At 40.2% G+C, this 22295-nt stretch overlaps 2 protein-coding genes across 2 annotated transcripts in view; one reads left to right on the top strand and one right to left on the bottom strand.

The window, feature by feature from the left end:
* Nucleotides 1–56, bottom strand: part of TSHZ1 (teashirt zinc finger homeobox 1) — a 55103-nt gene extending 55047 nt beyond the window's left edge. The window contains exon 1 of the mRNA XM_054020676.1: nt 1–56. This exon is cut by the window's left edge and continues 567 nt beyond it. The gene's annotated coding sequence lies outside the window, so the exon portion shown is untranslated.
* Nucleotides 57–2166: 2110 nt separating this feature from the next.
* Nucleotides 2167–11787, top strand: PTGR3 (prostaglandin reductase 3). Its single transcript, XM_054019433.1, has 2 exons — nt 2167–3221; nt 9992–11787. The coding sequence occupies exons 1-2, from the start codon at nt 2914–2916 to the stop codon at nt 10914–10916; spliced, it is 1233 nt and encodes a 410-aa protein (XP_053875408.1). The 5' UTR covers nt 2167–2913; the 3' UTR covers nt 10917–11787.
* The last annotated feature ends 10508 nt before the right edge of the window (nt 11788–22295 follow it).

Genomic DNA, 22295 nt, shown 5'->3' with positions numbered 1-22295 from the left:
TGTGGAAAATGAATAGATTGGATCAGTTCAATCTTCAGCCCAAATCCATTCTCTTGCTTTCCTTCTCCACCCCCCCCCCTTCTTCTTTTTCTTCCCCCTCTCCTCCCTCCCTTAATCACTTCTTCTCGGTGGAGCACTGAGCAAGCTGCAACGATGAGACGGTAAATTCAGTCACTCCCCACCCCCCCTCCCCTCCTTTCTCCAAGATCAAAGAGTCTCAAAGCGCAACTTTCTCGCTTGCTGGCTTGTTTCAAGCTCGTGGATTTGTGTGTTGTTGTTGTTGTTGTTGTTGTTGGGTTTCTCTGGGGTTTTTTTTTTTTTATTGCGCTGATAATAGTTTTTTCTTTGTGCAAAAAACGAGGTCGATCCAGTCTCTCCTTCTCCTCTCAGCACTTAGTCTTAGAGCAAGAAAGCAAATAATAAAAAGGAGTAAAGTCCCCATACATACATATGCACCGGATGGGAAATGTCAGTCACTCGTCCACCTTCCAAACAGTCACAGATCAAACAGTGTCAGCACCGGAGAGGACTACTTTTCTGCCTTGCTCCCCCCTTTCTTTTCCTCCACAGATCGCAGCTTCTTCTGATACTAAATATAATTCAAACACATTTTTTATCATGGATTTTTTTGGTTGATCTTGATCTGCAACAGAAAAACAAAAAAAAAAAGCCAAAACCAAGAAAAACCCCGGAGAGTGTGTGCAAAGGGGGAGAAAAAGAAAATATATTCACTGGGTGGGAGAGATTAACGTGAACTGTTCCCCCCCCCCCCTCCCTTTAAACTCCTGGGAGAGAAAGAGATCCACTCTCCCTCTCTTCTCTTTTCACTGAAATGTAACACACATTCAGATCCCAGAGCTTTCAGACAGTCTCAACTGATAGACAGACACATCGAGCTTGCTTTTCCTGCTTCAGTTTTTTACTCCTCCTCCTCTTGCCCACGTCACCCTGACAATTACAAATAGGTCTCACACAAACCCATACCTGTCAATCTTTTTAATTGCTGTGTTTTCATTTTTTCCAGAGCTAAACAATATGACAAAAAAGAAGTCTTAATACAGCATAGCATAAAAGATTTCTCATGTGAGGCACACATTGAGGGTTTTGTTATTATAATCCACTTGCTAAAGTACTCTGCAAGACGCATGTGCTGATTTAACTTAAGCAGATGTCTAGTTCTGGCAAACTTAAAAAGCAAGAGATGCTACCTAGTCTTGGCACACACATAAACATTATTCCCCCTCCTTGAATTTAGGATGATTTGTGTGAGATTGCAGGTCTCCCTTACTTTAAAACACCAACAGATTGCAGAGCAAGAACTGCAGCATATGAAATGCTTCTAATAGATTTTGCATAGTTTATGTCTAGGGATTCATATATTGTTAACTGCAAGAACAGAAGGTGTTTCCCCCCTTTTTTAAGGCAAGAAGATTAAAACTACATACTGATTCCCAAAGGAAAACACTCGAAGCTATAACTTTTCTTTCTTTAAGGCAAAAAGGTGATTTTTATTATGATTTTAATTATTAATACCATGCAATTAAGAAATGAGTTGTGCATATTGAAATGATGGAGTTAATTCCAGGTGAGTTATACATGAATTCTTCCTACACCATTGCAACAGCTCTATTAAATTAACTTCCACCATCACCAAGTACAGACTGGCAGTTCTATCAAAACATTTACTTGAGTCCTTTGACCTCCCAGTTGATTTCCTATAAATACTCTCCCAAAAGTAATTCTGCATTGCAGAAGTTGATTTAAAAATTCCTCCCCTAAAGATACAGAGGAGTGGAAAAACTATTTTTGGCCAAAATAAATATATGGCAATATTTTTAATGTCATAGCTAAAAGGGGGTGGGGGAAGGATCCACTGTTTCTTTTAACTGTATACGGGTTATAGCGAGTTATAAAATCCATGAGGCTGTAAAGTGCATTTCATGTGTGTGTGTCTCCCGCCTAGAAGGACATCAGCAGTATTTTTTTTTCTTTATAGACAGAACACACACAAAAATCCTTAAGATGCTTTAAATCCTTTCATAAATCGTAGTGCTTTTATTCTCCCCAAAATCTAAGTGCTGTATCCACTAGTGGTTGCTAGCGGCTCTGGGTTGATTTGTACCACCTTGCAAGGAAGTGAATGTTTCGCACGGAAGGGGCGGTGCCTGTATCAGCAGCCTGCAGCTCCCCAGCTGCTCCTAATAACAACATTAGAAGATTAGCTGCAACTTCTCTTTACTATTCTAACCTTATTGATCTTATAATTTATTCGTCTTTTCTTTCAACTTTTTTTAAGGGATCATATCCGTCTTTTATAAACCAGGGGCGTAGGGGTGGGAATGCGGCACGGTTTTATATTTATATATTTTAAATCCCTTGCTAAAATGCAGCATGCAAACTAAAAAACAAACATTTGAACGGAATATCTTGCAAATCTGTATTTTACTGAAAGTAAGAATTTCCTGGCAGCGGTGATCAGATTTGGTTATATTATTACAGAGGCAAGCATGCATGCATGTGTTTCTGTGTTGTTGCAGATCACACACAAACACATGCACCCACAATTTTTGCTGTAGCAGCAGCTTTGCAGGCGGGACTGTGTTAGGAGGTGAACTTTGTTCCTGTTTCATGTTAGTGACGGTAAATGAAGATCAGCTCCAGGGGATCATCTTGCTGGTGCTGCTGCTTCTCTGGTGTTTCCGTGTTGTGGAGGGGCTGGGCTGGGAGGACGCAGACAGGCTGCAGCTTGCTACATTAGACGTTATTTACATACACAAATAGCTATGTTCAGAGAGCCAGAGTGTCTCCTCTTGTGAGTTTGGTGGTGGTGGGTTTTGCAAGCTGTCCGAAGAATCTTCTTAGCTGGACACCCCCCGAGGGTGATGAGTGTGGGAAAGAGGTCTAAGGCTGGGAATGAGTTTTAATACAAAAAGCAGTGCTTTGCTGAGGTGCTGGGGATCTCGGTTCTGGAGGAGGCGGCGGCAGCAGCTGTGTCCTCTGGAGGGTCCCTTCTGGTCCTGCTTTGGTGGTGCTCGGCCCCGGCCCATATTGGACATGTCCTACTCCCGTCACTTTCTGGATTTCCAGGGCTCGTCTATCCCCAGCTCCATGAAGAAGCTGGTGGTGACTAAGCTGAGCTCAAACTTCCGAGAGGCTGTTGCCCTGCGGCAGGACGCGCCTGTACCACTCCCGGGAGATGGAGATCTTCTTGTCAGAAACAGGTGAGTTCCCTTCCCCTCTCCAGCCCCCGACTTCTCTCTTCACCTACCTTCCTTCCTACCCCTGGGGTCTGAGCCCTTTTCCTACTCAAACTCCCTCTGACTTCTCACCTCCTGTGGCCTTCTCTTGCTCTGTCATCCTATCAGGTTGTACCAGCTGCCATCTGGCGCCTGATAATTTGATTTTGTTGTTGGTTTGTTGTTGTTTGTTTTGAATGTCTGATGCCACAATCATTTCCTCCCATGCATTGGGGAGGGTGGGGATTTCTGCATCTTTTGAGGTGCTCGTTTTTGTTTTGGTTTGTCCTTTTTTACAAATGCAGCTGATCAAGCAGTATTTATTCTCCTACCCCGGAGGAAGAATACAGCCTCACAAATCACTGTTTTAGTAGCCATTTTCAAGGGTGGGAAAGGGCAGCATGATCTTAAACAGAAAGCTGCACGTGAAGTAAGTGTTCAGGAGGGACTGAAAAACCAGAAAATGATTTCTAAGTCCCTCCCAGGTTTGTGTGTGATACATTTACATACAATCACCAGCGTGTGTGTCTGTCTTAGCCATGTAAATGTCGGCGTGACATTAATATATAGCAGTCTGCCTCTGTGTTATGTGTTATTTATAGCCATGGTCTGAGTGTGTAAGTGTAAATAGACCATACACCAATGCTTGTTTTATGTGTTATGTATGTGTACAACCGTGAGTACGTTTCCCTGTGTGTCTGGAGGGGTGTCCCCCCCCCCCCCCCCCGTAGTCCTCCACGTCACTAACCTTTAGTGAGTATGAATCAACAGGAAGGCAGAGGACCTCAGTCTGTCAGTGCTACTCTCCTTCCCCTGTCACCCTTCAACCGCCTGGCCACCACTTCCATTCTCTTCTTCCCCCTGAAGTGCAAACATTAAAACCAGGAAAGGAGAAGCTTCTCGATGTGCCATAAGCTTTTAACAAACCGCATAAGCCTCTCCAACCTTTTAGAAAGTTTATTACCACTGTTAGTCTCGTGTGGGAAGTAGGATTTCTAAATGGTTAGCTATTTTTAATGAAACAGAGTCACACAGGGAGTAAAGATGTGACATTTTGCTTAACATAATATGCAGTAAATTGTGTGCTAGCTAGTACTGTCCGTTCAAGCTTCTTGGTCAGCGCCCAATAAAATGAAGCCTGTAAGGACAAAATGTACCTTTCCCCAAATGGCTTATTTATTTTTATTGGTTCCCGCCTAGATAGTATCGTTCCTTAAGACAAAAGTAGGGCTTTTAAAGGTCTAACTTTCCTTGGTGGAAGCTGGAACTCTAGAAACCCCATGGAAGTTTATGTAATTGTTGCTGTCAAGAGGGGAAAGGGGGAAACTTGTTTTTTAAAAGACTTGTCTAACAAAAACCTTGTCCATACGTAGATCTGGTTGTTTAAAGACAGTGCATAATGAAATACACTAACAGACGTGAGATCAAAACTGGAAATTTAATAGAAGTGTTTGTGTACCTTATCTGTAGCTAATATGTGTGTGTGGGGGGGGTTCATAATATATGTATTGTGCAATACCTGCACACGGAAGAGAGAAGCATGGACTTCTGCGACTGAAAAAGATTCATACAAAACTTTAATCCGCTGCTGCCATCAACCTATAGGATTTTTGAGAGAGAGAGTTAGAAAGAGCGAGAGAGGTGTAAAGCACTGACTTGCTGCATCTAATAAGGAATGGCCCTGAAACAATAATGGCATGAAACACGCATCAGGCTGGAGTTAAATTCCTTTTCTTGGAAGGGACCCGACTGCCTTACACTACGAACAGCTACAGAAAAATGTAACAAGTCTTAGTCCTGCCTAGCTGGGTATGATAAGGTTGTTACGTCGTTGTTCTCTAATCCCCTCCCCCCACACACACTGTCTCTCCCTCTTTTCCTATGAAACTTTAAAATTTATTCATGTAATTTATTTTGTTTTCACTGTAACGCTTCCTTCCTTCTCTCCCCCACCCCTTCCTTGGTCCTGGGTGGGCTCCCTGGGGGCCAGAGGGACGTGCACACCTCAGAGTGGTGGGGTTGAGGCTCTCGGCTCGCCCCAGAGTGAAAGCAGGAGCTGGTCCAGACACTCAGCCAGGCAGTTACTGTATTTTAACACAATCAGTTTATAAAAAGGGGCGGGAGTGGGGGAAAGTACTAAATTGAGGTTTGGAGTTAAAACATTTTGTATTGTTTGGGGTTGTGCGGAGTTTTCTCTTTATTATTATTTGCTGGGGAGTCTCACATCACATCCATATATATATTCTCTGTTTGTGCCTCCTGAAAGCTGCAGCAGGAAACAAGCCCCCCTTTCCCCTTTTGTACTATCCTGGGGAAGCTGCTTCCCATCCCGAAAGGACAAAATGTGTCCCTGGCTTTATTTATTCTTAAAAACACATTTTACAATAGGTAGAAGCCTACAGGATCTTAAAAACAAAACAATACATGCCTTGAGTTTGAAGGGTGCAGTTGCGGATTTGTTCATTTTAGTCCCAGTCACGCCCATGAACAGTATTAATTGCTTCGAGCTTTTTATGCAAAACAATCCTCATTCACCACAGTAAAATCTGCTTTTGGATTTAGGGGACTAAGGTGGAAAACTGCTTTGGGGTCCTTGTATTTATTGATTTTTTTCAAATAAGACGCTCTGCTATTAAGTGGAACTCTTCCCCCCCCCCCCTTTTTTCCCCCCTTCGGTGGAAAAATAACCCAAGATGATTCCCTTAGTTCTTAGCAGAAAAATCCATCATAGCCTTTACTCTCAGAGCAATGCTTTTAAACTAGAAATCGATTTAAAACAATAAACTTTCTCTTTCGGGTGAAGGAGGGAGGGAGAAGGGGAATAGAATCCTTAACATAACCATTTACGCTTCTTATGTGCATTTGTTCTATTTTCAAGAGGGGGAAGGTGCCTCTGTTTTATTGCAGAAGAACGACCCAAAGACAAAAGCCCAGGTTTCCCCTAAATTATGCGATGTTTTCGAGCTTTTTGTAAAGGAGTGACAGGTTATTTCGTTTCCAAAATATTTTTAACGATTTTCTGCTGAGGTGGAAGTCAATAGGGGAAAAAAAGTTTATTGAAATGGAAGGGGGGAAAGTTTTGGATTCATGGTTTGGCGGATCACAGTGGGAGGGGTGGGGGATTATTTCTGCTGAGTGTTTGGGTTGAGAATTTGTTTTTCTTCTGCGCTCCTAGTTTGGATTACTTTGTTTTGTCTCAGTGTTGAAGGCTCTTGTGCTGAATTTCTGTCTCTTACGTTTTGTTTTGGTGCGAGAAGCAGCATTTTCACCCCTCCTCGGGTTCGTCCTGGTTTTATAATAAACAATACTAAGGGGGTCAGCACGCTTCAGTGTAAATAAAGCGGGTGACTCGGAGTGTGTAGTAATTTTGGGAAAAGCCAGCCCCAGTCTGGTTCCGTGTCTCAGCGCTTCAGATTTTGAAAATAGCGAAAGACGGTGCCCTCACCAGACCCTCCTTAGTCAAATAACAAAGACATTTTAAATTTGGGAATTAAAACAGGCAGATCACTTGAAAAGAATTCTGAAGGCATACTGCAAACACAGAGTGCACTTCTTTACTCCCCCTCTACACCCACCTCGTCTCGCTCTCTCACACACGAGTTTGGAAGTGGGTCTTGAATTTATTTCTGCGCTTAAAATGAAAGATCCTGAAAACGTCCGGGGCACAGCACAGCAAACCATCTCCCTCGTAGTACCTTGAAAGGCAAGGTTCAAAAGGATTTAGACAATATGTTTTAATCCCGACATTGTGGTTTGATCATTTTTTGTATATGGGACATTTAGGGAGACTACATTTAAAAAATAAAACTATATGCGAACACAAATGGGAGTTATACAAATATTGGTGGGTTGAGAAAAAGGAGTGGGGGGGGGGAGTACTGTAGCAAGCTTGGAGACTATATTGATTAATAATAATGATTCCCCTAGTCCCGAGAGAATCCTTTCAGATGGCAGAGGCAGCTTGGAAGACTGGGGGGGGGGGGGGGGGATGGGATGGTCAGAACAAATATTACCAGCGAGCCTCGAACACATTATATAGTAGTTCGCATTTCTTTATTTCCTCCTAATCATCTATTATTATTTTTTTGTTGAGACTCCTAGCCCCGTTTTAAATGGAAAATGCAGGGATCGCGAACAAGAGGACAGTCTTTCAAATGTTTTCTCCACAGCCTGACCTGTGCGTATCTCAAAATCCCTTAGTAATACAGCCACCGAATAAACGCAGACCCCAGTTCCAGTTGAGACGGAAAGGCATCCGCATCTGCACATAAAGCCTTGCATGGGAGGGATAGCTGCAAGTGGCCAAGTGCTGGAGAAGGAGGTGGAGATGCCGGGGTGGAGAATAGGAGCCAGAGGGAGGGAGTGCTAGGATGGAATGTCCTCAGAGAGATGCCCCAACTCTTAGTCCCTGGCCGACCCCCGAAGCCCCGCTGAGACATCACACTCCCTATTGGTGCCAACACTAGCACTTTCCCCCTATTACGGTTACCATAAAAGGTGGGGAGGTGCCAGGCAAGCACCAACTTCTTCTGCACTGTGTCTTTCCCCGAGATCTGCCATTGCATCGTCCTCTCTCCCGCACACACGTTTCAGCTGCTGGTGGAGCCGGGAGAAGAAGGGATGGGGAGTGATTTGCATTTTCTCCTGGTAAAAAGCAGCATGTTAAGGACACTTGTTTACCAGACATCTGGCTAACTGCAGTACTTCCATTCCCCCCCCCTCCCCTTCACACACAAAGTTTCCAGCTTTAGACGGTTAATTACCTGCCTTGCTCTGTCCCTCTCTTTCCATTTTAAGAACGATGCTAAGTGAAAAGAAGATGGGACTGCAAAGGGTGGGAGAGAAAAGTTTTTATTTTAAATTCCTCCCCTCTCTACGGTGCATACAGGGGATGCCTGTTTCATACAGTGCAAAAATCAAAGGCGCATGAATAGGCTCTGCACCAGGAGGGAGGTTCTGTCTGTACCAGGCAAGGAGACTAATTCAGGGGTAAATTGGCTGGGAGTGGAGGAGAGGTGGTAAATCCATGGGTTGAAAGTTATCGTTGTAGGGATAAGGGAAAGGAGGGAGATCACCATCTCTCTGCTTTTAAACCCCTGTGCTAAAAGTTGGGTTTTTAAATCTAATGCAGAGTTGTAGCACCAATTGCGCCTTGGCTTTCTGATCATTTTTCTCAAATGTCCTGAGGAGACATGTTTTGATATAGAAGCTGCTGGTGGTTGTATTTTTTTTATTATTATTATTTTTAAGAATGGGACATGGGAATTATGTAAATTAAAGAAGAATGGTAGATTTTTTTTTATCTATAAATATGATGTGGACATTCTTTGTTACAATTAAACAGGGGATTAAATGCAGAATTAAGGAAAGCAACAAAAGTCACATTCTTCTCTCTCCGCCTGTGTGTGTATATTATATATATTTCTATTAATAGACTGTCTCACTCTGTGTGTGTGTGTGTGTGTGTGTATATACACATAATATATATATATATATATACACACTTCACTAATATAAAGTGTGTATCGTGTGTGTGTATATATATATATATATATACACACACACACACACTTTATATTAGTGAAAGGCTGAGATTCTCCATAGTATAAAGAACTGAAAAATCAAAATAAAGCATTTTTTCATTTTCTCATTTCTTTGTGTACTGTGTGTGTAAGCACTTTAAAATCTCACACACACAATTTGAAAATATTGCTAACTCTGACGGTTAAAATTGCACTGTTTGCATATTTCTACAGCTTTTCATACGACACCAAATTCTATAATCTTTAGGTTATCGCTTCCACATGTAGTCAAAATCTGGGATTCTTCTGCTGCATGAGCAAGCTTCTTGACATTTTCTAGTTAACAGACTCTCCCCCTCCACTTTCTCCTTTTGTAGCAAGGTATTTTAGTTATGAGCTACATTGACATGGAAATATATTGTTAGTAAAATATCACTTGTACAATTAAAGTAGATCGTGATACCATGATTATCTTTTACTGCTAATCAAGTTTAGTGTATATGTGTGGTTTTTTTTTTTAAAACATTGACATTCTTTTTCACCTGTTAGAGGTCAATAGGACTTCTAAACATTGAATACTCTGTTACAATTTCAGTCTTTCTGTACAATGCTGTTTTGATGTGTTGCAAGTAATTGGTATAAAGCAAAATATTTTAATAATGTTGAAATTGACAAATTTCCTATAGTCACACCATCATTAAAAAAAACAAAAAAAAAACTTGCCTTCAGTAACCTGTTATGATCAATGACCTTGCAGATGACATTTATACTTAATATTATCGTTAGTCATTAACAGTATTATTATAATCAGAAATGTAAATTTGTTGCCAGAATCAACATATTTAGCACTTTATACATATTTTATTCCACAGAGTTGTTTTTATATCTTTTGTAGAGTGGTCAATTAATTTTAATTTTCCAGTCTCATACACAATTATTTTTGGTTTGCTTCTTTTGGTTAAAATGGCCATGTGGAAAATGTCTTATTTTTAAAAATGTGTCTAAAATTTCTAACAATATTAGAAACATAAGGTACAATAGTCTGATTAAAATCACTGCTTTGCTATGTATACGGACTTTTTTTTAATAGTGTGAGGTGAATATTTTTTCTAATTACTGGTATATTTGAATATGCATTGTTATATCTTACCCAGAAAATGTAAGTGGATGTGTTTTCACATGGCAAAGTACTTGACAAAGAAAGCATGTTAACAAATTTTTGTTTTCTTCTAGATTTATCGGCATTAATGCATCTGACATAAACTACTCAGCTGGCCGGTATGACCCTTCAGTTAAACCCCCGTTTGATGTAGGTTTTGAAGGTATTGGTGATGTGGTAGCCTTAGGCCTCAGTGCTAGTGCCAGATACACAGTAGGCCAAGCTGTGGCCTATATGACACCTGGTTCTTTTGCTGAATATACAGTTGTGCCTGCCAAACAAGCAGTTCTTCTACCTTCTGTGAAACCTGAGTTTCTTACTCTAATGCTAAGTGGCACTACAGCATACATCAGTCTGAAGGAGCTTGGACAATTGTCTGAAGGCAAGAAGGTTTTAGTGACTGCAGCATCGGGAGGAACAGGCCAGTTCGCTGTGCAGCTTTCAAAGAAGGCAAAGTGCCATGTAATTGGAACTTGCTCCAGTGATGAAAAGGCTGGTTTTCTGAAATCCATTGGCTGTGATCATCCCATCAACTACAAAACTGAAAATGTTGGTGCCGTTATTAAAAGGGACTACCCAGAAGGTATGGATGTAGTGTATGAATCTGTTGGTGGAAAGATGTTTGACTTGGCTGTCAACTCCTTGGCTACCAAAGGGCGCCTGATAGTTATTGGGTTTATCTCTGGCTATCAAAATCCTACTGGCCTTCAGCCTGTTAAAGCAGAAATGTTGCCAGCAAAACTGCTGAAGAAATCTGCCAGCATCCAGGGTTTCTTCCTGAATCATTACCTTTCTGAATATAAAATGGCTATGGAGCACTTACTCACAATGTATGAAAGTGGAGAACTGGTTTGTGAGGTGGACCTCGGAGACATGTCTCCAGAGGGCAAGTTCACTGGCTTGGAGTCTGTATTCCGTGCTGTAGATTATATGTACATGGGAAAAAACATTGGAAAAATTGTAGTTGAATTACCTAACTCTGTCAACAGTAAGCTGTAAAAACAGAACAATGATATAAATCAAGAGAGAGAAAATAGGCACTTTATGCTTCAGAATTACTAGAAACCATTTATTTTTTTAAAAAAACTTGGTAAAGGATAGTATATTAAAACTGTATTAAGTTGTTAATAAAAAGTTTTGATTAAAAAAAAATTAGCCAATGCCTGTAGGACTTAACGTGCTTGTGTTTGAGTCTGTAACTTTTACAGGCAGTGGTGCTCAGGTTAATACTAGATATGAACATTATTCTGGGCAAATAGAATAAATGATGATGCAGAGGCTGCTCCATCAGTTTCTTTGATAAGATTTTTAAATCCTGTTTGGAAACATTACATTTCATATAGGTCATTTCAGCAATTTAGATCCTGTGATTTTAAAAATATCTTTCATATATAGCAAAACAAAACATTTTGTTGATGATTTGTTAACCCTTAACATTTCTGGGAAACCAAAGATAATTTTTATCTTTTTACTTTTTTGGGTTGCAAACTCAGTAATGATATTATGGCTACTTTGTGCATGATAATCAGATATCATGACATGTTTTATATAGAAAATGTATCCATTAGTTCTAACATGGCAGAAAAATGGGGGATGGGGGGAAGAAGAGGGAGGGAGGGAACACAATTTAAAAAAAAAAATGACAGAGACTGCAACTACACATAACCCTGCCATTTTCATTCAAGCCTTTGGTTACCATTTGGAGCAGTCATTTTATACTTTTGCCGTGGTGTTTATTATCTTTATTGTTTACCCTTTATTCTCCCCATTAACCCACAAGATGGGCTAATTGGGCTTTAGTTCTAAATTGTGTTTACATGTATTGTGGTCCTTTACTTGTACTAACAGTTTAATAAAGTGCAGAAAGCTATCTCCATGTGTGTGGTATTTTTTCATATTGATACACGTCTTGTAGATTAGCTCTTCCATAGAGGTGCAGTATATTATAATGAACTTAAAACAGTGATGAATATTTGATACAGCTTCTCATAGCAAAGTTAGTAGTTATTATTTAGTATTGCTACTGTGAAGGCCTTATGGCAAAGAGCAAGGTCATTTGTATAAATTCTCTGTGCCCAATACACATCATGTATAAATAAAAACATAAGTAGGGAATAGTTTACACCAGCGGTTCTCAAACTGTGAGAGTTTGTTGGTCATGACCTCATTTGAATGGGGTAGCCAGAGCTGGCGTTAGATGGCTGGGACCTGGGGCCAAAGCCGAAACCCAAACCCCACTGCCCAGGGCCAAAGCCTGAGTCTCACCATCCAGCCTCAGCCCTGGGCAGTGGGGCTCAGGCTACAGGCCCCCTGCCCAGGGATGAAGCCCTTGGGGTTTGGCTTAGGGCCCCCCTGCCCAGGGTGGTGAGGCTCGGGCTTTGCCCCCCCTACCTCCCTCGAGCAGCAGGGCTCGCTTCAGTCCCCCCTCTTGGGGACATGTAGTAACTTTTGTTGTTAGAAGGGGGTCACAGTGCAATGAAGTTTGAGAATCCCTGGTTTACACGGTGGGTTCAGTTAAAATGTTTGTTCTGTTTTGAAAGTTATTCCTGGCTGAAGAGGTGCTATTACCTATACGTAAAATGGGAATACAACCTAGACGTGGTAACATTTTCCAAAACATTTCATCTTTTATACTGTACCTACTGTACATTTATTTTTACTACAGTAGTTACACTTTTACTCCAACATATCTGGTCCTCTCTAGTGTTTAAAAAAAATATATTCATATCCATGGGCAATAGAAGTGTCTGAGAAAACAATTCAGATCTGTACTAACTGATAAAGTCCAGACAAGGAACCATAGTTGTTAACAGTCTGTCATGAAGAACAATATTTTGAAATCGGGTAACTAAAGTTGTGCACCAAAATCCATATGTAGTCACCTAAATAGGTGCCCTGATTTTCAGAGGTATTGATCATCTGAAGTTCAATAGATTTATGTGCCTATTTTTAGTCATCCCAGTCTGAACATTTTGGCCTAAGATTTGTTATGTATAATAGTATACCATGTGCATATATGACATCGAGTATTTCATAAACTGTTAAATTACTAAAGATTATTTAGAAAAGTAGTAAGTGCCACAAGTTCCATCACTAATACAAATAAGATGAGGGAATAGAGGCAACTTTGGCACATTCTTATACCCCTCTACCCCGATATAACACTGTCCTCGGGAGCCAAAAAAATCTTACTGTGTTATAGGTGAAACAGCGTTATATCGAACTTGCTTTGACCCACCGGAGTGCACAGCCCCGCCCCCTTCCAGAGTGCTGCTTTACCGCGTTATATCCGAATTCGTGTTACATCAGGTCGCATTATATCGGGGTAGAGGTGTATTTATATTCAAACGTGACATTATTTGTGTTTGTTCTAATTGTACCTTTTGGGCTACTCTTCAGAACTTCAATATACTTAACATTATTACCAAAGTTCAACTTCTTTATATGTAGAACTTGAATTCCCTGTTTACTGATTCTAAAGACTTTTGTTGTCTGTGTTGGCTGTAGCAATAGATTTGTCATTTTTATCAAACTTCTCCAGTATGTTAAAGAGATGTCTTAAGATATGTATGATTGTTCTTCCATGAATGAATCCAAGATAGTCAGGGATCTTCCCCCCCCCCCCCCATTTTTTAAAGATAAGTTATTACTGGTTGTTTTAGATTACTGAAGAGAGCAGCTTTATCTGGAAAAAATGCAATATTTGAGGCATACAAATTATCTTTTCCCTATTAATACCGCTGATAATTCTCAGGTATGTGAGAACATAGACAACTTTTTTCTTTTTTTATTTAAAAGTATGTATTGTGAACTGGCTACAGTATGCATAAGGCTCATTTTGGATAAGCAAGCTGTGGTGTATATACATAATGCTACAGTATTAGATGGACAAGAGAATATATATGGCATGCACACAGTGAGGGTTTAAATAATGATAGGACATTGAATGTACAAGGAAAAGAAATAGTGTAGATTCACAGCAAGGGATTAATAACAATACACTTAATATGCTTGCAAAAAAAGGTGTATTAAAAGCTGTGTGCACAGTGGGGACTTAAATGATTAAAAATAATAATACATGTGCCTGGGAAGTACTAAGTATACTATGTGTAGAGAGTGGGGATTTAAATAATAATATTAATAATAGCAACTGATCAAGCTGTAGTTGCTGGTGCTACATCCTAATTTTACCTTTCTAAATGAATTTGCTACGACAGAACCTAAGATTGCTTGTTGATGCTAATGACAGAGTTCTCCCTTCCTACACACGCACACTTCCATGGAAAACAACAAAGAAATGTAATGAAGGGCTGGCTATATGCTGCTTCACACACACGCACACACTCACACCCCTACTGTATATACAGGTCTGACACACACAGTACTGTATATACACGTCTGTACACCTCAGCACATTTTACAGAGGTGCTCCATACTTAATTGCCATGCTGGAATCTCCTAATGCCTTTTTGAATTAAGTTAGATTGCTAGCAGGTTATAGTTTTTGATGTTTTATGGTGTTTTTTTTTTTTTTTTTTTAATAAGTGGCCAAGTATAGCTGCCATGTCATATACATACAAATAATTACAGTTGCTCAGGGAAAAGTTTGAAACAGTATTTGAAAATGTTATTTTTTTCCTCATTCAGTCTGAGGAGTAAAGAAATTCCACTGCTGAATGGCCGTTAGTATCTATTTTACAAGATTTACTCATTTCCAGGTACCTAATGTAGCTTCTAGCATGCATGCACAACAATACAATTTATATGGTAAATGGAACCAAATAATGGCTTCACTGAATGTTATGGCTGCACTGAAGGGAAATGTCACGGTAAATAGCTGCCAAATTATGGATCATGCCGAAGTGTCACAACTGCACTAAAGACAAATAGCACTAGAGGCTATTGCCACTGTGATGCTTTTGAGTTATGAAGAAGAGGAGCAGCCTGATGTGAGGCTCTTTGTGTCCTCATTATAGCAAAGGGTTACTGCTGCAATGTACAAGAAAACCCAGTCCAATGTGGTGGTTAGTTATTAATCTGTCCCTTTCAGATCTAACAGCTGTGGCAAAATAGAAAATCTTTGCCTTGAGTTAACACACACACAAAAACCTGCAGATTTTCTGAATGTAAATGTGTATGGGAAATGACTAGTAATGGAAAAATGTTGTAATAAAATAATCTAATCAAAGAATATTATTAAATTTAACATAGTATGTGTCTGAAAGGTTTAGTTGCTTCTTATGCAGATAGATGTGTGAAATATAAGCAATAATGCACTTTCTCTCTTTGTAAAGACGTGCGTAGTAAGGACATTACCAACTAAATTGCTTCTTCTAAACTGAAGTGAGTCCCGGTTTCTTTCATTTTAATGGGAGGGTAATAAAGATGAAAGACTAACGTTTTAACTGATGGATCCCTTAAGCTAAAGAATAGAAATTTATTATGTTTTGAGGGGATATGCTAAATCCTGAAATGTGGGAGAGGGGGGAAAATCCCAGGTAAAATAAAATCTAACTAAAAAAATATTCTCATGTAATGTGTTTTTATAAATGGAAAAACTATGCAACTGTTTTTATTTATGATCAACAAGACTATTTTCTCATTCAGACACAATCTCAGAAATATATTTTTAAAATGGAGGGTCACAACTCAGCAAGGGCTCTATCTTTTCTCAGATCATTGTACAAACCCAGCCTGCAATGTTAAATGCAATGAGTTTGATGGTCTCAGCACCTTTCCTTGCATACCATTGTACACACTACAAATGTACCATCCATAATTCAACACAGTTGTCAGTCTCGGTTTTAGAGAGGGGGCCCGGACTGAACAATCATGGTGGATAAATTACTTCTCAAGTCTAAGGAGAGTGGTCTTCCTTCCACATCAGGCTTAAGGTCATTGGCAGGGCAGTGAGTGAGCGGGGAGCTTGTATATTAACTCTAATGCACTACTAGTGGGTGGATAAATAGAGGGATTATACTAATTCGTTACAATTATGTTTATTCTTTTTGGGGGGAAAACAGCTGAAGAGTAATTTTGTTCTTATATTTTTCTCCCTTACTACTTTTTTTACCCTATGTGCAAAAAATAATAAATAAATGTCCCTATAGGTCATTTTTCTTATAACAGCATTAGTGCTTTCAATTTTCATCATCACAAAAATCCACATCTCAGAGGATATACAAAGATTCTAAAAAGGTTTTTAACCTGTGGCAATAACACATTCTGTTTAAAATTCTTACAATGTGATCTAAAGACGGGAGGGGAAAAAAAAACATGCTGTCCAAAACTGGGTAGAACATCTTTGAATGGCGATTAGTGTATCTAGAATTTATTTTATATACACCGCAGTGGCAAGTAGCTGCTTTTTATTAAATGAAAATCCTGTGTTATGTACTTCAGGAACATTCCAGTTAATGAGTATGTAATGTCCTTAGTGTAACACAGAACTTCTTTTTGTGTTCACAACCACACGATGCTGGAAACTTGACAAATGATATCATTTAAGACAGATGCCTGCCTTAGGGACCTGTTTTTTGGCTTCCTGTTTCTGGCTTTTATTTCAGTAACATTTGTAATTGCCACAGGATCTGTACCTGTGTAGTGTTTTAACCCCTTCACGTTCACTGGATGTGGATGAATAGTTTGCATCATAACTGATGAGAAGGAGTCGCTAATTTTTTCAACTACCTTGTTATTTGCTCTCTCACACTTACACCCTGATGCATGTATACATACAAGCTGAGCTTTATTACACAGTTAGGACAGGAACCACTATCGGTCAGTTGTGTGTTACTCACACAAACACAAAAACTTGGTGTAGCCCAGGCCTAAGGAAAAAAACAAAGCTGCCAGGTGTAGCTGGCTGCTTCCCTCTGGATTAGAATAAAGATTTCATAAATACTGAATAGGTACACAATAGTTTGTTTCATAGATGTGCTCTGGTTGCTGTTTTTCTAATTTTTGTTTTTTTCCCCCCAATTACTATCATTCTTTCCTTTGATTAAAAAAAATCATTCTTTATTATGGGCATAAATGCAATCTGGAGCTAGTTACAAAAATGCAAATTTTATTTTCAGCAATGCAATTCTATTAAAAAGTTGGCTTTATTGAACTAAATACTTAGATTGACATTGTAGCTCCAGGAGGCACTGTGCAGCCCTGATGGAGGCAGGACAACCGTGGCTTTAAGCTACCTTTGTACTCTGCTCTGGCTCCAGACAGGGGCAGCACTGATTTATGGCAGCCTCCCAAAGGCTGCTCCACAATTTGGAGCAGCCAAGAATCTTTGTAGCACTTTGTGTTATGGCTCTGCCCCCTACTGAGGCTTGCAAAAGGGCTGCTGTAGGGCCACTTAATGGCCCTATGTGGTGTCTGCATGAAGGCATTTGCCTCAGGCCCTTTGGGGCACAGTTCCAATGACTAGCCACTGCTGCAGTGGTGTATAGGGGCTTGGATAAGGGACAAAATGAGTCCCTGGGCATTTGTTCCATGGACAAAAACATTTTGCTTGTGAGGAAAAGTGCAGCTTTCCTTAAAATTACTGTTGTATCATGTGGTCATTCTAAGCACACTTCAAATTCTAGTTTCCTGTCACCAGGCATTTTGCATCATGTTGTTTCTGATCATGAGAAGTGTGGAGCATCCACATCTCCTATGGAAGGTAGAGCTGAAGGCGTTCCACCTCTGGAGGGCACACAGCCCCCAGCAGGTTCAGCCCCAAAGAGAAGAATGGTCATGAGACCATACTGCCACATGGACGAGCTCTAGGAAATGAGCAGGAAATATTTATCCTATACAAATATGACTGTAGTGAGGTCATAACAAGAATGCGCCAGGCCAAGTCACTTCTGACATCAGAGGGTTTATTTTCAGAATGAGTCAAAGAATGTACACAGGCACATAAATCTCATTATGTGTTATGGGATTTGTGCACAGACCTCTTACATGCTGTCTGAAAAAATATACCCTAAGGGGCTAATTCACAAAGGAAATGGAAGGAAAGGAAATTTGTGTCGTTTCTGTAAGCAGTAAGACTTGCAATACAGTGCAGTTCTGGCTGATTACAATATGCCTCAGGTGGGCTCTAAGGCATAAGGCTGAAAGCCAAGTGATTCCAACCACCCAAGACCAGAGAATTCCACAGACATGCATTGTCTGTCATGTCTTATTGTCACTCAGAAAATAAACAATCAAAAATGTATGACTGTATTTCTCTATTTACAAGGGATTATTTGAATGACTATTTCTGGCAGCCAATCTGTTTGCATCCAGAGTTCGGAAAGCCTGTAATGTTAAACAAGGGTAATGCCGGAAACATGTTTGGCTTATTTGCCCCTTGACACCTATGTGTAATCCCTCATTGAAGCTGTAATGAATGTTCCCTTTGGGATTGTATAATTTTAACAGTAACCTCTGCATACTGTTAGTATAGTGCACTCTTGCTGCTTGTGCTAAGCATGCCTTAAGCATGCCTCAAGCAGCCAGAAGAAAGTAGGTAAATTACAGTATGTTATTTTTCCTCTTATTCTTTGTAAACTGGAAGTGGAATTTAGTCCGTGTGGGCTTTTTATTGTGATGAGCGGAAACAATGTGCTGTTATACAGTGCTACCCTGTTTCCCCGAAAATAAGACATCCTCCGAAAATAAGGCCTACTTACAGTTTTGCCTCTCGTTGTAATATAAGGCATCCCCCCGATAATAAGACCTCCCCGATAATAAGGCATCCACCGATAATAAGGCATTTTTCATTTCTGAAAAATAAGACATCCCCTGAAAATAAGACCTAGCGCATCTTTGGGAGCAAAAATTAATATAAGACACTGTCTTATTTTCGGGGAAACAGGGTAGTGTAAATCAGTAACTCCATAGGAATCACTGGTGTGAAAATGGGGTCAGAGGCAAATTGGGGAATGGGGGAAGAGAGAAACCAGCTCTGACCCAGACCTGCCTAACCTCAAGCTATTGAGAAATTTGCCCTCAGGAGAGTTTGCAAAAGCTAAGGCTTGTCATATGCTCACGGTCACCAGTGCTGCCACTACTAAAGTGACAGCAGCCAAAACCATGCAAGTATCATCAAATAGGTTAGAAGAGGATAGCAAGATGGTCCTGTCCAGAGATGCTGCAAAAGAAGAAAATACTTGAATTCTTGAGCATCTCTGTTGTCAGAACTCACTTCAAAGTAAAAAAGACAGATTACATTTTTTTTTAAAGTTGGGGGAAGGGAGAATTAATGTTTTTTCTTTCAAATTGGAGAGAGAAACCAGGTGTTCTAGAAAAGAAGCATCCAGGGGAGGCAGCCAGAAGGAGTGTCTCAAGGTTTTCAATTTCCTAGTACAGGCAGATATGGGTTAACTGTGGAGATCAACTGTCCCTGTATTTCAATGTGCCTAAACCTAGTGGATCACAGATTACTTGATTTGCATATAAGTGGTGCAACAGACTTTGACAATGTATACGATGCAGATCCAGTTTCACATTTTACCACAAAAAACAGATACTACTTCTAACTCAAACATGCAACGTTCTCTTATTCACAGGGGGAAAACATCAGAAACAACTTCAACCTATGTGTTTTCATGTACTGTCTCTTCAATTTTATCTGTTAAAGCTGTGGGTTAGGTTGATGGCTTGTTCTTTTGCCTTGCCTTTATTTTTTTTTTTTTGTGAGAGGCAGACAGATGCCACACTCACAACATGTGGGTCATGGCACAAAGAAGGAGCCGAATACCCTCTTTTTCAAGATGCTGAAATTGCTGTTGCATAGGATAGCTAAGCATTGGTTCATACTGCATGAACCAGAATCCTGAATTCTATAAAGTGAGCAAGGGACTCAAAATAAAGCATGCTGGAGAGAAAGCGGTAGACTATTCGGTCGGGATGTAAAAAAAAAGAAGACATTTGGGACAGTGCTGCTCAGTTGACTGGAGAATATCAAGGCCCATGCGTCACCTCACACGAGTTCTACAGGTGGTAAGAGGAACATTTTAATCACACATCTAAGACAACATCAGAAAACTCTGTCATAAATTCAACAAGAGTATTTCACAAACACGTGGTTCTGAGCACTCTCACTGTTAACACTCTTCTTGTGGCTTCCTTTCTCCTTGGAGTCATGCATAACAAACAAATGTTCAACTTACATAGACAAATATAGCTTCTTTCCATTGACACATTTCACAACAAACAGCCATGGCACATGCAATCATGTTTTGGAGCAAGCTCCCTTCTTCTCCAGGGAACTAGTCATTACAGAATGCTTTTTATATGTTCTCTGGATTTACATTTGGAAATGGAATTGTTGGCTTAAAGCAACCTGTGACAGTATGCAGAGCCCTCCTGGTCACTGGCAGGCTAGGGATTAATCCCAGCCTGACTTTCCCCTCCTCTTTCACTAATGAGGCAGGGATGGAGACTGCAGGCCAATTAGATTCCTCAGGAGGAAGCTCTATAAAGGATTAGCTGTTTGGGAGACAGAAGAGAAGAATGTTTGGGGGGTGAGGGGGCTACACCTAACTACTAAGGGGAATGTGGATTTGGGGGTTTGGGATGGGTAAGATCAGTTTGCTTTGCTTCTTTTGTTGTAATAAACACTATACTCTGAAGACCAGAAAGCATAAAGAACATGGCTACCCCAACTACACACTTTTAATATCACTTGTACATGTTAGCAAGGGCTTTCAACAAAAACACTTGTCCTGCCTTCATAAAGGGTGAAGGGGCAAAGTAATTCTTTGTTGGATTTCCTCTGATTTCTCCACACAGTTGTATAATCATACAACTATAGTATCCAAACTGAACAGAAAACAGTTCTCATCCCTGCAAACAGGGCTTACATTCTTATAGAGTATTTCCCAGAGCCTCCCCCCATGTCCACCGTCCCCCAACATGCTATAAAAACTCCAGAGGGGTTGAAATTTTTTACCGGAGCTCCATTCCGGACAGCTCTGGCTGAATTTAAGCCCTGCTTGCAAGCCAGATTTGTAATAATACTAAGATAGGCCTTATTCACAGTCATATTAGTTCTAGGGAGCACAGGGAAAGGAAATTTTCCTGCTATCACCACATCTCTTGGAGAAAAAGACAATGGAATAGATGACAGCAGAGTAATTCTTGAACTCTTACTCTGAGTAGCATTTATGCAAATAGTCTGATTGACTTCAATAATATTACCATACAAGTATGTGCTGTGCATTCTAAGAATCTGGTCCACTTGCTTCAAGAAGTTTTATTGGTAGAGATGTGTGAAATTATCTAGCATTTCTGCAAAATTTTGCATAAAGGCATTTTCAGTGTTGTTCCCTCTCATCTGGCTCCCCTAAATGTGTGTCTGTGTGGGTGTGAGAGATAAATGACAGTTTCTCCTTTAAACATACAACATCGTGTGTTTTGATGCAAAAACTGATCATCACTCTGAAATGGTCCTGTCTTCCAGTGAAGATATGTAAAAGTGTCACAAGTTTCTAAATGAGAACCAAACACTGAAGTTTATTAATTTTACTGTGAGTATTTTACTCATTTTTTGTGTTGGAGCCCAGATTTTACTAACTGGGCTCCAACACAGCAAAGGAGTAAAATACTCATGATAAAAATCAGAAACTTAAGAGCAAGTTCTCTGCATTTGTGTCACTTCAGTAATATCAATAGGATGGCCTATGAAACTTCAACAGAAAAAATATAATTCTTTCTTTATGTACTCAAGCAGCATGATCAGAGGGAAGGATTAAATGTGTAAGTCACTCTGCCTGACTTTTACTTCACATAACTCTGTTATCACATAGACACCACAGTGATGGGTGCAACATAAATACTTACAAAGATAGTTTGAACTCTGGCTATGGGAAACCATTTGCTTTGGCCATAGGAGTTTTGTCTGATTTACTTGCAGCTGGCAACAAGAGAGCATGGGTGAGCCAATTCCCAAAAGAGACTGCCTGCAGTCGGGCCTACCCTTGCACACTGCATGTTGAGAGGAGGCTCAAGCACTATTCAAGGAGCTCAGGAAAAGAATGTCTGTTTCCTCATTCCCCTCTTCTCCCTCTGTCCCCCCTGCTATTATTCTGACAGAGCTGGGAAGATTTAGCAGAGCATGAGCCTAAGTTTATTCACTGTCCTTTCAGCGTTTGGACCTCAGTGAATGTACACAATCTGGAGCAGTCTTTGCTCAAGGCACACAAAGTAAAGGAAGAGAGTGACATTTCAGTCTTTCATTGTGGAGTCATTGAGGTCATTCACTGAAATTATAGACACGGGCTCCTGCAATGTTAACGGCCAACTTTAGATTATTAACAGTGCTTTGGATAGCAATGCATTTATGGTGACTGTGCACAGGATATCTCCAAATTATAAGGTGTCCTAAAATAACCAGTCAAACCATAT

The sequence above is a fragment of the Malaclemys terrapin genome, chromosome 2, assembly GCF_027887155.1.
Source record: "Malaclemys terrapin pileata isolate rMalTer1 chromosome 2, rMalTer1.hap1, whole genome shotgun sequence".
Taxonomy (NCBI): domain Eukaryota; kingdom Metazoa; phylum Chordata; order Testudines; family Emydidae; genus Malaclemys; species Malaclemys terrapin.
This window is presented reverse-complemented; position numbering and strand designations above follow the sequence as displayed.